The sequence below is a fragment of the Polistes canadensis genome, unplaced genomic scaffold (assembly GCF_001313835.1).
Source record: "Polistes canadensis isolate GaletaPanama2010 unplaced genomic scaffold, ASM131383v1 scaffold_10, whole genome shotgun sequence".
In the NCBI taxonomy this organism is placed as follows: Eukaryota; Metazoa; Arthropoda; class Insecta; order Hymenoptera; family Vespidae; genus Polistes; species Polistes canadensis.
Window position 1 is genome coordinate 880,076 of NW_014569557.1, and position 15,772 is coordinate 895,847.

A 15,772-nucleotide genomic window follows, 5' to 3' on the forward strand; every position below is an offset into this window, starting at 1 on the left:
TTTGAACGTGTTCCACTCGAAGCGCATGAATTTCAACCATTCGTTCGTAGCCTGAAAGAGGTCACAGAAATTTCGTTCACGGAAATCTACGGAAAGCAGCTGATTCGAAGAGCAACGATCGGTATATGATAAAACGAGTCTTTACCACGCCAATAAAAAGACTCTTTCTTCGTTTAAACTTCATAATTTTCTTTTTTCTCTCTCTTCAATTCCTTTTTTAAACTATATTTTCTCAACTTATGTTAGTTAGTTTTAAGCTAAAGAATAAATAATGAACGAGTTTAATACACGAATACCTAGAAAACGAAAGTAAATTAAATTGTAGAAAATTTGATAAATTTTATAATACACTTTGAAAACATAAAATAAATTCATTGTGGTTTAAAAAGATTGATTTTATATTAAAAAAATGTGATATATGATTAATATATGATGTATAGTCTTACAAAAGATATAATTTATAATACCAGATGATCTATATATAGTTATTAATTAACTTTATTACATTTATAATTAAATTCAAATTACCTGAGATATAAAATGTACGTCTTAACAAGGTGTTTACGTATAACCTTCTTCGACAACGACTTCTACTAGACTAACGTTTCAATAGGTATGTTTATACATATATATTAAAACTCGTCTTTGAAAGAGGTCAAGTCGAATAGGAACCCAACGAAAATTAAAAAAACGGCTTCTATGATGTAAACAATATTATTTCCGACTAACGATTTCCTCGTTCGTTTAAAAGAATGCGAATTTTTAAAGTTCGTTTTATTACTTAACAAATTAAAAAATTCAAGCATTAAATAGAGATATTATTCATGTCAAAAAAAAATAAAGAACGCGAAGCATGCGCGTGTCTGACAAACTTCTATAGTAGTTCATTAGGATAATTTATTAGAGGAATATTAAATGAAGAGAAAACAAATTTTGTTTATAGTACTTTTTGAAATCACCAACCGTTCCCTCTCAGCCCAGCCCTTTCTCATTTAATCGTAAGGGGTTGTAACCAGACATCGTTAAAATCAAACCTAACATCGATTAATAGTATTCGCCGTATTGCATCGTAAACGTTAACGACATAATGAATTGTAATTGCTATTGCAACCTTCCAAGGGATTGTTAGCAGCTTTCAAACAAGCGTTCGTGGTATAACCACATTAGACATATTGAGATTGATTTAACTATTCAAACTTTTAAAATAGAATATTAGTGTGATCTGAACGAATCATATGATGATTTGTTTAGTTTAAATCTAACGTAGAATTTGTTATTGATAAATATATTGTGGTGAAATTAATTAGTATACCATTATAATTATATTAGTAATACTTAAAATGGGTTAATCAATTTCCGAAAGCTCTTCCCGAGACCTGACATAGATTACAAAAATATGAATTTTGGTTTGTTACAGGAAATGGAGAAAAAGGCGTGATCGGTATTTACCGTGAAAGAGAAGGGAGGTGAGAAAGAGAAAGAGAGAGAGAGAGAGAGAGAGAGATAGAGGAGAGAAATGAACACAAACGGTAACGTCGGATCTCAGGAGGGCGGCAATGGGAACGATTATGGTGGTAGTAACGAAGAAACAACCGCCCTTCTGAGTAGGGCACCACCTCCGCCGGTGGTGGTTGCCGCGGCGTCTCAGGGCAAGCCGGTGCTAACGCGACAGAATAGGGCAACTTTTTTGGTTGCCTCGCCGCAACTGTCAGTGTCTGGACTTGGCGGCTCCGAGGAGAGCGGCACCACCGAAGATCCGGCTACAAGATCGGTACCCGATATCGAATTGCATTGTCGATTAGACGGTGAATTTCAGCAACAGCAACAACAGCAGCAACAGCAACAGCAGCAACAGCAGCAACAGCAACAACAACAACAGCTACAACAACAGCAACAATTACAACAAATCGTACCACCTACCATCTATCGATCAAGACAAGTGTCTCATCAGTATAGTCGTTGCAGATGCGATCGAAGGGATTCTCTTGCTCCTTCCTCGGCCCTTCACCTGGCTCGCAGTGTTTCGAGGTGAGTTTATAGATTCGTTTTTATTTCGATATTTATTTTATTTACTATGATAGATCAATATTATAAGAGATAAATGTTCGCGTTATTATATAAATCATTTGTTGTGTTATATTTAATAATTAATAATATTATATTTTATAATATGAGAGTTCAATATGGGCCAGCGATCAAAATGTTTTTATTGGAAAATTTATTTTCCAATAACAAATGACGAAGAAATATAATTTTATTCGATATTAGTTATCGATCAAAGTAACATCATCGTAAAGATGCACTTATCGTTAACTACTTTTTTATATTATATATATTATAATACATTATAGTGAGTGATAGGTTTAAAGAAAAAAATCAACTACTTATAGACACTACATATGTATTATATAGACTATTTCTTAGATTTGCATTTAGTACAGTGTTATCTAGGGTGAAAGGCGTAAAGTGGAGCAGAAGGGTAAATAAATTCGTTGGAGGAAGTTCTCTATTTTCGACGAAGATAGACACGTTCGCTGTCTACGATCTAAAGTAAAGTACAAAACCTATAGAAAGGAATCGATCTACTCAAGAATTTACGTCACGTGCAAGCTTTTTAATGGTATAGTTTCTCTTTCCTTCCACTAATAAAAATTAACATGAATGAAAGAAAAAATACAAAAATACAAAAATATAAAAAGAAATTAATGGAGATAGAGAGAGATATTTGACGTAATTATTAAACAGAACTATTTTGTACATTACAATCGAAGTATTTCGATTTAAACTCGATTATAGACAGTTACTCTGTAAATCGATGCTTTGGATATTTCAAGTGGAAAACGTTAAATTAGTACTAAACGTTGCTTCACGTCTCGACGGTTTCTCCAATTCGCTCTTTCTCTTTGTTCCTAGTAAATTTCTATGTATATATAGTCAAAGTCACGTCTCTCATTTTCTTGATTATCTTGATTACAAGAATATAGTTAATTACCCGAGAGCATAGCTCATCGAAACGTATAAATTACTGCATTTACGTATCTATAATATATATTCCTATATTCATAGTTCTATTATAATAGGGTTAGAATTAATTGTCGAGGGACTTGACAATATAATATTCGATATCAATCGATAATTGAACTCTAGGAATATTTTGATATTTCGTATGATATTATTATTTGTTATTAATTAATTAATAACAAAATAAAATAAAAAGAAAAAGAAAAGTAAATATTCCCATTGAAAAAAATGTATCGATCGCGTTCTCGTTATCGGTTAAATGCAATCTTGAAAATTGAATTTATCGTAGCGAAGAAAAATTTCAATAACTTTTAAAAATACTTCAGTGTTCCAATTATATTTCTCCTCTCTTAAAACTTCGACCTGTCGTAGTTAGAAAATTGTTAGACAAGTCGAGTAAATTATTTCGATTTTAAATACGAAGTACGACGTAGAAGACATTTTGATGAAGGAATATGATAGGAAAATTATCATTTATCGTTTGTATTCTTCTTCTTCTTTTTCTTTCTTGTTACCGTAACGTTTGAAATTAATTCGCCAATAAATATCATTACATTGAATAGAAACATTAAATTTAGTAAAAGAAAAAAAAAAATAAGAAATAAAGTGATTAGCCAGACGAATCACGAAAAAGGTTAATTAATTTTGAATATAACGAATAAACTTTTGACCGAGAAAAAAACTTTTAACTCACCCTGTACTTTGCTTCGGGATTTTAAATAACAAATATTTTCTGATTGTACTACGCGAGATAAAAACTGTTTGCTGTTTCCCCACAAAGTAATTTTAAAATGATTCATTTATTAGAAACGAGCAATTAAAAATAAAAAACCAAAAAATGTCGCAAATCTTCAAATACGTTCAAATCGTAAAGGTATATAAAGTCAAAGAAGGAATAAAAAGAAAGAGAAACAAAATAGATACAAAGAGAAAAAGAATGAAAATTCTAGCAATCGTCCAAATGGAAATAAAATTCACCGTGCGCGTTTCGGTTGATCATCCTCGGATGGCTAGAAAATAAATACGAAGAGATCTTGAAATAAGATAAAGAGGGGGGAAAAAAAGAAAAAAAAAAGAAAAAATAAAGGAGTAAAGTATTCGGAGGAATAATTTGATCGAGAGGATTCGCTTGAACGAAATCAAACATGACAAATTGCATGGGAATAAGTCTTATAGATTTGTATGGATGATAGTTCGACTCATCGACTCGAATGATGATCCTAAAAGGAAAATGGTCCCGAATGAATTTCCTCCCTTTCGATCGCAACGATATTGTCTCGTTCGTTGATGGTTAAAGAGGTCAAAGGTCGTCTCGCATAGGGATAGCATGTAATACTTATGTACATGGTAGGTCCATTTCGTGGTGACGTTTCCCAAGAGAATATAAGGGGGGAACATAACGCCAGGATTTCGTGTCTTCAACGTTCCGACGTTTCTACGATGTCGTTTGGTACGGAAGATTGACTTGAACTTTCGAGCTTCTCTCTCTCACACTCTCCCTTTCTGTCATTCCTGTTCTATGTTTAGAACCTATGCTCTCGAACAGCTTGACGAGCTTCAAGCTAGATTACGAGACACAAAACTCAGACAATGACGATCTTACCTTTCGGTCATTTTACATTTTCACGATAATAAATGTCTCTGTGTGAGACAAATGTAACGAAATTAAATAAATAAGATTCTATGAATTTCTATCTACTTGCTCATATATATGTAAAAATCGTGTGTTATTCAATTACGAATGAAATGATTATTTTGTATTAATATTAAACCTACCACGAGGGGTTAAATGAGCTTTTTTTTTTTAACTTTCTGGTTACAATAGCGTTATTTTGTCAGTCGAGTGCATAAATAGTATATTTTTGTGTTATATGTATGTATTGTACATCGGTAAAATATATGTCATTTGATTCGTGTGGTAAAAATAATTATACATGAAGGAAGCATCGATACGTTTAGGGTTAAACATTTTAATTTTAATAAATATTAATTTTTTAGTTTGATTTCAAAAATATGTTCGAGTAAAAATAATACGAGAAATATTTTACTTTCACATTAATCTAGACGTATCTAATTTAATACGAAAGAGAGAGAGATAAGAAGAGAAAAACGAACTTAACGGGAATTCTAGCCACGTTCCTTTAACTTTTTCTTCAAGCGAATATAAGAATTTCATGGGAGGGGTAAAGAAGAGAGAGTGAGAGGAAGGTGGGTGGTTAAAAACAAAAAAGAAATATAAGAAAAAAGAAAGAAAAAAAAAGGAGAAAGAAGAAGAAGAAAAAGAGAGAAAATAAGAAAAAGGACGAATAAAAGTTTATAAGCTGCGGTAAAAAGGAAAACTTTCGAGAACGACAAGAATTTTCAACTTTCTTCGCAACGCGATAATATTTAACGATAATACCGTGATAAGCGAGAAAAAGAGCAACTTAATCGTAGAATGTCATCGAGCTTTAATTTCATTTCTATTAGAATTTAAAATAAGAAAAAAAAAAAAAAAAAGAAAAGAAAAATAAAGAAACGTTATTTCTTTTGAACTCTTTTTTCTATCTTTATCCTTCTTTCGATATAAAAATTGAACGATATAGAAAGATAGAAAACAATTGTGTTCGGTCGAGATTAAGGTCGAAGAAATAAATGAAAAATAGAATCATGAAAGATTTCAATTTCCATACTTGAAATATCATAACGCAAGAAAAGTCTATCGAATAAACGGACGGAAAAGGAAAGATCAGGTTCAGGGCAATCGTTCTTTCTTTTTCGTTGATTTAATATACAATCGGTCCGGTGAATTATTCATAAGGTGTGAAGTACAAAGTAGATAATGCTAGTAGTATACTGAATAGCATCGAAATTGAGAATTTCTCGGCTCGGTATTTTCACGAACGAGCTCTGTCAAATTTCAACAAAGATAATATAATATTCTTAATACGTTTCGTTCCGTTAAATAATATGTAGAATTTCATAAATATACTAGCAAGTATAATATGTGTAATACGTGCCGATAATTATGATAATGGCCTAAGTCTCGGAAAATTATATAAATTAATTTAGATGATTTATTTTGTAATATACATAATTTTCATATCAAATAAATCATAAAATTCATTTTAACAATTTTTTTGTTTTGTTACTTACGATTAATCTACCGTCACAATTACCTGCACATAATTTACACGAATGTTTTAATTCGCAGGATGTGTTATTATTTATTATCTATAATTACAATGGTTGCAATCTGTTTTATTGAAATGTGTATCATTGGATAAGCGACCAAGATTTGAAGATAACGAACAAGACGCATTAGACCTTTTTATTCGCATAAAGTTCGTGACATTTAAACCTTAAAATAATAATGGTTCATAACGTTGCGATAACATTGATCACAGCTTACTAAAAATAAAATTAAAAAGAAAACGAACGGGAAAATATTATTATTATTAATAGGAAGAGAGAGAAAGAGATATTTGCATTCTTAGATATTCTTTTAAACTTTTCAACTCCTACATTTATTTAAATGGCTTTGTAATCTACGACGAACGGTAACTCGTGATTTTGCGTTGAAATATTAAACTTGATATATAGACAAAAAGAAAAAAAAAAGAAATAAAAAAACGAACAAGACAAAGACTACAATCATAAAATGCAATTTGGAGAGAACAAGAGAGACGTTAACGAATACATTTCGTCAAAATCGACAAAAATATTCTATACGATATTAAAATTAAAATATAAAAACGATATGATAAAAGGTGTCGGGAACACAATGGAATTGGAAAAAATTTTTTTAATAAAAACGTATTGTAAAAGAGATCAAAAAAATGAGAGAAATAGAGATAACGAGATATGGGGTGGATTATCCGCTGGCAATTAACGAAAGGACCAATTAGCTCCAAAGCAAATATCGATTAGAATGGTCTTCCACAAGAACCATACATACCATTAATCGTTGGAAGTATATAAAAGTTCTGAAACCATTTCTTTAACGTTACTTTCACGATTATCATTATAGATTAAAAAACAAAAAGAAAAAAATGATATCTGAATGAAGTCTTTAATTAACTATCTATAATATCACCTGCACACACAGAGAATTCTTTTGATCAGAGGGCTTTCATACATCGAACCGAATCTTTTTCCATTGGATTATCGAAGAAATTGATGAACTAATAATAGTAACGAAGTTAGAGTAATTATAGTCTTCTCTCTTCGTCTTCTTCATCTTACTTACTTAAAGACCTCGTCGGTCCATTATTATTGTAAATAATATCGCTAGTCCAAAGAAGAGGTTCCCTATCGATCGAGTTAAACAATGTAATCAGAGCCAATGATGGAACGATGGTAATTAACAAACAAGTGCCATTCAGTTGACGACGATGAGATATTTGATTCCTTAAAGATGAGCTATCATTACGGTTAAATTACGATTAGAAATATGCGAGTTTTATCTCATTTCTAAAAATAAGATTAACGGATTATTTGTATTTTTATATTAGAATTTTTCTTCGATATGTTACGAAACAGGGAAAGTGTGAAGAGCGGACATCATTGCTGTCCTTGTCAAGCACCACCGCCACCAGTTTTGGTGACAACATCACCGAGTGCACGGATAATACGGCAAAGTTCTCAACCCGAGGCGTCGGCCTGCTGTTGTTCCGGATGTTGTTGCAACTTGCACGCTGGAATCGCACCAAGTGCTGCCTCTCTACGGCAACTACGCGAGCCCGGGGATGGAATAGCCGGCATAGCTGCGGATTCTTTGAGAATCAATGGCGGAATACGACAATTCCGGCAGGTAAGCGCCAATAATTATTCTGCATTTTGCCAATTGCCACTTTATATTTTATATCACCAACCACTATTCTCACCACCGTCACTAATCCACCATCGATAACCACCGATCACCATCATCACCAACATTTCGATCAATTACGAAAACGCGTTATCGTATTTATTTTATTTTCTAACGACACAATATAAGGATTCATCATTTATCTTACCCCACATAATCATCATCGTAATCATCATCATCATCATCAACATCATCATCATTATCAACATTATCATTATCATCATAATTGTAATCTTCTTGTGTAAAATATTAATCATTATTATTACTCTTGATGTCGTCGTTGTCTTATTCTCTTCGTAATGGTCATTGTCGATGTGTTGTTGTTACTTTTTTCTCAATGTATTGCTCGATATATTCGTTTGGAAAATCGATCTTGATCCAAGAAACGAGCATCGAGAGTTAGAACTCTCTTTTTCCTCTCTTTTATGTCTCCCATCTGTGTTCATTATCCTTATCTGTAATCGACATAACGAATTCCTACAATTTCAACCCCCTTTTCTCTATGTGTGTGTTCAAATATTTCGTGTTTATTGTCTCTCTTGTCTTCTTAACTAACATCTAATACATTTCATCACGATTACCTAAATGCCTATAAATTTAGGAATGAAAAAACAAATATTTTACATAACTATTTAAGAAGGGAATATAAAGGGGGTGAAATAAATCAAAAGAGGAAGGACTCTACATCGGTTTCGTACGTTTACCGACTAAGGAAATATTCTTCTTCTATATCCAACGTGGTATTAAAACTACCCTTAGCTACGAAATCGTTCCCTTATCCCGTTAGTTTTTTTTATAACGCGCCATCTACCAAAGGGTAGTAGAGTTAGGAAGGAAAAAGTAAAAACGAAAAAATAGGAAGTGATCGTACCGACCGAGACGTTTTCGAATCGTTAGAAATTCGAGATACGCGGAGCGACTATAATTAAATATTTTTTTGTCAAACTTTTTTTCCCATTTTAAATAATTAACAAAATTAATTCATAAATTAAATTTCACTCGACGTAAGCGTTGTATAAGTTAATCTCGCTAAGTAGATGGCACCATGTGTGTGTTTTTATCGAAGTCCAAACATAGATATTTCAGACGAAATTTCTTCTTCCTTCTCGTATTAGCTCAACGTAGAAAAGAAAGGAAACACTTTTAGACGAGAGTGAAATAGTAACACGAATAATCGTACAAGTAGTAGAAACGTACGAATGCACGTACACCGATCATAAGCTTACGATAATTGCGTTCACGTAGGTACGTTCTAATTTCTACTCTCTTTTCTGTAAAACATCGATCACCCTTAACGAACTTAAAAAGAAAAAGAGAACAAGGAAATGACAATTAGGACAATTGTTAACAAAAATATATCTACTTTGTGCAAAAATATATACTTAATTTAATTATTTAATATTGTCAATTTTTTTTTTTCTTTCACAGTCATTGTCAAATATCGAAAACTCAAATTAAACGAGTAGAATAATAGAATAGAATAGAATAGAATAGAAAAGAAATTCAAAAGAAACAATAGGAGGAATAATAAACTGGAAAAAAGAAGGGATGAAGAGATTCTTGCTATATTGTTAGTTTAATTATCTTTTCTCGACGTGTTGAGGCCACCTCGGCGGTATCGTAACTGGAATAAGAGTGGAACGAAAAATAGGAGAAGGAGGAAAAAGGAAAGAGACAGAGAGGGGGAGGAAAAGAGCATCCTGTCGTTTGGCTGACTGCCAACGAACTATAATCAAGCTTCACTCTCCGCATCCTCCTCATCCTTCTCCTCTTCCTCCTCCTCCTCTTCCACCATACCCCTCTTCAACCCTTATCCTCGAGTATGTCATGCATAGAATAGAGATTCGTGCTAAAACGTATCGGGCTGTCTCTGCCCCTCGGTCCACCCCATTTCCCGTACCCCTTCCCTCCTTTCTCCCCCCCACCACCACTTAACCCACCTTCTCTGTCACTCGCTCGCTGGGTTTTCAACAATTTTCCACTTACTTTATTTTTTTAATGTTTATTTTATTTAATTTTATTTTGTTTTATTTATTGTTTTATTTATTGTTTTATTTTTAATTTTTATTTTCGTAAAAAGCAACGCGCCACCGTGATTTCCAAAAATTCGACGGTGAAAAAAAGAAAAGAATAAAAATAAAAAGTAGAAGCCCTAAAAAATGCTAGAAATTAATTTCATTTGAACCACAATGGGTCCCGTTTTATTATACAATATATTATATATCGCACGTTACCTCTCTACGATACGAAATAAAATTCTTTTCGTGCGATCTCATTTTTTGCCAATACGCTTTTTTCTTCTCTTTTTTATAGATTTTTTTTTGTTTTAATTAGCAGCGAACGATTTAATTTGTGCGCGAAGATTAGATTAAAAAGATATATATTTTTATATTAGTAGTGCAGTCAGGGTGTTGTTGCGATGTTATATATTCGATCGATAAAATTTTATTATTTGATTTAATACTTACGAGAGATTGAAAATAACAACCGAAAAGAATTAATTATTAGAAATCGATTTAAATTAAAGGACTCGTTAAAAAAGTGGTTATACGTTGTACATAATAATTGTTAATTATTTCCCATTATTTATTCAAGCAAATCGAAATACGTTATTCGAATTATTACCTTTACCTTTCAATGATGTTCATAATAATACATTTGTGAACAGACAAACAAAAATGCAATATTAATTCTTCATTCGTTATTTCAATTAAAGATAGATAAACTAAATAATTTCATTATACAATATAGTATTATATTCGAAAAAGGGAGTAATAAGTTATTGTTAATTATCATATAATATACGTTTCGAGCGTAATCGTTAATTGTTCGTTGAATTTTAAATATTTTACTTTTAACCATTTCTGCGATGTTACCTGAATTAATACGAATAAATTTTCCAAAAATGATTACTTCCTCGTCGAAAAAAGACAAAAAAAGAAATACTTTCGATATTCGATAAAATGAAAAAAAAAAAAAAATAAAGAAAAGAAAAAGAACGGGAAAGAAAATGAAAAATTACGAAAAGAGAAAAATAATTAAGGACAGAGCGAAATAATCTCCGAGAGTTAGGAGAGCTTAATGAACGGAAAAGAAAATTGCTGGGAAATGTTTCAGAATACTTTCTGAGAAAAAAGTACTGACTGGCTGGTTGGCTGTCTGGCTGGCTACCTACCGGCACTAACTATTACTGACACTGCTACTACTACTACTATTACTACTACCACTCTTCATAGTAATTCCAATCAATTATCACGACTCCGTCGGTGCTGCGTAATCCCAGAACGAGATAATCGTTGGATTATGCAAGACCGTGCACTTTCTCCAAGACTTCTCTCATTTCTTTTTTTTCTTATATTTTCATTTCTTACCTTTTCTTTTCTCTTTCCACTTATTTCTTTTCTTTTTTTTCTTTTTTCTCTCTTCGAGTATGATAATAACTAATTTTCTCGTCTGCTTATTGTTGAATCTACTTGAATATCTTTCATTTTCTACATTTTATATTTTTGTGTTTCTTTTTCACTCATTTCTCACTCCAACGACTATAATTATTATTAATTAACTTTATTAGCCACTCGAATAATTTTATTTAATGATAAAGAAGACATTGAAAATTTTATGCTTAAAAAATCATCTATCCATAAAATATGAGTTCACATTTCGATTTTTATGATTGCAATATGATGAAGATGAATCTATATTTAATAATAATTAACTTCTCTCCTCTACCCTCCTCCATTAACCATTCAAATAATTTCATTGAATGATGAAGAAGGTGTTGAAAATGTTATACTTGAAAAATCATCTATTCATAAAATATAAGGATCATTTTGAATAGGATTGGGATGAATCATCGTGGACTGTTAGTACTCATATCTCACTCGATGATATCTAATGCGAATGCGAATGCATTTCGCGTATCTTCATCGGTGCAATTTATCACGCGTTTTAAGCTCTTTGTCAACTAAAAATTGTATACATATAGTTATATATCTATATTTATATATATTATATATATGTATAAAATATATCGATTTCCACTATTTTCGTTACATAACATTTTTACTCGGACTAGTGAACAGTAGAGATGTTTCGTTGCTATCCAACGAAATAAACACATTTCGATATGGAACGAAAAAGATACGTTATTCCGACACGTTGAATATATAAAAGGTATTTCACCTGGATCTCTACCTTTTCTTCTTTCTTTTAGAATCTCTCACAAGATTCTACCATCATTTTTTATTCGATACTAACATATACTATAGTTTATCTCGAAGTTTATATATATATATACGATAAATAAAAATAAAACTTATCTGAAGTACATTCATTAGAATAAAACTTGTGCATATAGTTGTTCTTTCTTTTAATAAGTAATTATGTAAAAAGAAAAAATGTAAATTAAAGTTAACGCTAATGTAAGTTATTCTTCTCTCCTTGTTTCTTTTCTATTTTTGCTTCTATCTATTTTCCTTTTCTATCTTGGATTTGATCGTATGCGAATCGTAAAGAGCTTTCGTCGAGATCCAACGGTGGGGTTCTGTTCCAGAATAAGCCAAGGAGCTTTTCCACAGCACGATTTCGCTCGGCTATCGTTCTCGAGAATAGAAGAAAAGCTCGAAATTACTTTTTCTATTCTTTGCCGAATCACTCTCGAATTTAGTGGCTATTAACGTCCTATGGAACGTCGCTCCGCGTTCGCAAATCTCTTTCTCTCTATTTATCTCTATCCATCTCTATCACTTTTTCTAGTTCTCTATTTTCATCATCATTTAATTATAACGACAACTTTGCACCTATCGGAAGGTGAAATAACTTTTCGATTTACTCCAATTTTCTTTAACACATATTAAACAGAATGAATAGAATTTTTTTAGTTTTTGCTTTTTGTATTTACAATCTAATTGTAAGAAGACGTTTTAAATGATCGTCAAATTGTTGGATTTGATTAATTTAATTGTTCAGTTGTTTTTCGCTTTGTTATCCGACCATTAGCAATTACCGAGTGTCTTTATTTTGTTCTCATCTTTTTCAATTGGACGACCTAAACGTGATAACATTTTTCAAATCAAAATTTCGAAAATTAATTCTCTACCTAGCGTTCACACTTAATATATCCTTTCCGGATATATAATTTTGTTCTCATTTGCATTGCATTAATAAATTTACGGTAATAAAAAAGCAAAATATGAGGAGAATGATGACTTCGATTTACAAAAAAAAAAAATACAAAATATTCAAGTTATTCGAATTAAAATTAAATCAACGTATACTATACGTTAAGTAATCTAACACAAGTATAATCTTTAAAACAAATAGAACAAATAATAGGCAAAAAAAAAGAAAAATAAATACAAAGTTCATTAACCAAATTTTTCCACGAAAAAGCTGCTCCGTGAAAATAAATAGGTTTTACGAATGAAGCGCGAAGAAAACTTATATTACTTTTCCCCTACATTACTTCGAAAGTAAAAAAGGGTTTCTAAAAGATCGATCGATTAATCGAGAGAAAGAGAGAATAAAAAAAGAAAAAAAGAAAAAACAAAAAAAAAAGAAAAGAAAAGAAAAGAAAAGAAAATAAAGTACAAAATGCTTTCACGTTAACTTTTACGACAGACTCTTCGTCTACCATCTTACGCTATCTTTTTTATTTTATTTTCTTTCTTATATTTTTTTTAAATTAAATTGAACGGCTATCCAAGATTCTTTGAAAATCGGTCGATCGAAAAGAACCGTAGCGCGTTCGTTGATTCATAATTAAGCTAATAGTATCAGAATATCCCCCATTCACGTTAGAACTCATTTCTTAAACTCGTTTCGTCGAATTCTCAAAAGCTGAATTCGCGATAATAGTGAGTTTAGAATTCGTTTAAACGTTCTTCTTCCTTGTTAGTTTCCTATCGCCTATAGAATCATCTATCTATTTATCTATTTATCTATCCATCTATCTATCTATATATCTATCCCTTTCTCACTTGCTTAGATCTTCTTTATCTTCTAACAATCCATAGTAGTCTAAATCTCCAAAAAGAAAATAGAAACAAAAAAAGCATAATCAAATTCGAAGACATCCAAGTATAGTAATTGATTTTTTCTATCGACGAAATATCGCTTCTTTCATTGAAGTCAGTCGATCACTCTCCCTCTCACCCCTTCTTCTCTCTCACACTCTCTCTCTCTCTCTCTTTCTCTCTCTCTATCTATCACTCACTAATTAAAATTCCTCTTATTTAATTTTTCTTTTCTTTTCCTTTTTTTCTTTTACAAATAAGCAAGATTTTAATTATAGCAAAAATATTTATTATAGTTTAGTAGTAACGTCCAAAGTAGAAATCTAATTAGTTTAGATAACGAAACGTTTAAATCACGATCAGAGAGAATTTTCAAAGAGTTCAACAAGGAAACGAAAATTTAATGTTTAACAATAAGCATTAGAGAATTTGAGAGAAATAAAATGAGACAAATGTGAGCTTTTTTAATTTCCTGTTTTATGGGTTTAAAAATCACTTCTATACGAACATCTTCTCACAGCTATTCAATACTACTAAAAAGGTCGTGTCATGTTACCGCCTAAGTTACCCTCTGGAGTCAACAGCACAGGATTTGTGTTTTACCAAACGGGTCACCTATCCATATTAATAACCGTGCCCTCGTAACTTGACTTTAATGATCTGACGGGAACTAATAATCCAACGTGGATAGGTCGTTGCTTAATTGTAAAATAAAACAAAATATTTTCTCTCTTTCTCTTGCTTAAAACATTAGATTTTTCTTTTCTATCTTACCCATTGTCAATCCATTCTTCGTCAGTCTGATCTATCTGCACCTGTTTGCACTCTCGTCTCTCTCTCTCTCTCTCTCTCTCTCTCTCTCTCTCTCTCTCTCTATCTCTCTCTTTCTCCATTTCACACGTTTCACACCATAAATATGCATATCTCTTTCTCTCTTTCTCTCTCGCTCTTTCTCTCTATCTTACACACACACACACACATACACTCTCGTTCTTTACTTATACCAATATAACAACGTGTTAAAAACACGCCCAGTTTCCTTGGTGGTGCAAATTGTCATCGGCATCGATGGCGACAACGCCTCCACCGCCAACAGCTACGATGCCCGCTTCCGGTTCTGGTTCCGGTACTCAGGGCGTCGTACTCTGTCCACGTACGCTGTCTCAGGTTCGACGATCACGACTACGCAGAGCCCTCACCGAGGCTACCGCAGAGACCGTCAGCTACGTCAAGACGGTGGGGAAGATTTTATTTTGATTAGCCAAATTTACACGTACATATTATACGCTTTAATATACACACACATTACACACACACACACACACGTATAATATATACTTTATGTATATATTGTGTATATATATATATATAATATATTATTTTTGGCGTTAAATATTACATGCGTTTTGTGAATAATGTGGATGCACGATCTGCTTCAACGGAAATTAGAGGTGTATTAAACGTTCGAGACCGAAATATTTTGAAAGCAGGGTGTTTTTATTTAATACATTTAATATATACGAGATGTGTTCAAAAATAATTCTCGAAGTATATATTATGAATAACTTTTTCAAAAGTATTTTTCATCGAACGCGCTGTATTATTAGATCCCGTGTAATCCCTCTTTTATGGGACACCTCGTAAAATTAAAATTGGTAGGATATTAACCGCCTAGGATCAATGTATCATTGCACGGATTATATCTTAATCGCTTGGAAACAATAAATTGATATATACAATATATATCTAATAATTATTAGAACGTAATTTATCGCCTGTTGTTCAAATTGAACAGTTTATGTTCTCGATAGATAATGAAATAAAGCTAATGAATAATATCAATAGCGATAAGGTATCTCCTATGTGTGTTTCTATCTTTTTCTAATCA

At 31.9% G+C, this 15,772-nt stretch overlaps 1 protein-coding gene and 1 long non-coding RNA gene across 5 annotated transcripts in view; one reads left to right on the top strand and one right to left on the bottom strand.

The window, feature by feature from the left end:
- Positions 1-15,772, bottom strand: part of LOC106792842 — a 127,383-nt gene that overhangs the window by 49,526 nt on the left and 62,085 nt on the right. The gene's annotated exons all lie outside the window — the stretch shown is intronic.
- LOC106792803 (small conductance calcium-activated potassium channel protein) overlaps positions 1-15,772 on the top strand; it is a 149,431-nt gene that overhangs the window by 46,757 nt on the left and 86,902 nt on the right. For 2 of the 3 annotated variants that reach the window (XM_014759333.1, XM_014759327.1), the window contains exons 2-4: positions 1,418-2,028; positions 7,543-7,813; positions 14,920-15,120. In XM_014759333.1, coding sequence (XP_014614819.1) covers positions 1,517-2,028; positions 7,543-7,813; positions 14,920-15,120 — 984 coding nt within the window. In that variant the 5' untranslated portion in view covers positions 1,418-1,516. The remainder of the gene's footprint in view (positions 1-1,417; positions 2,029-7,542; positions 7,814-14,919; positions 15,121-15,772) is intronic. The other variant, XM_014759338.1, reaches the window with a different exon arrangement.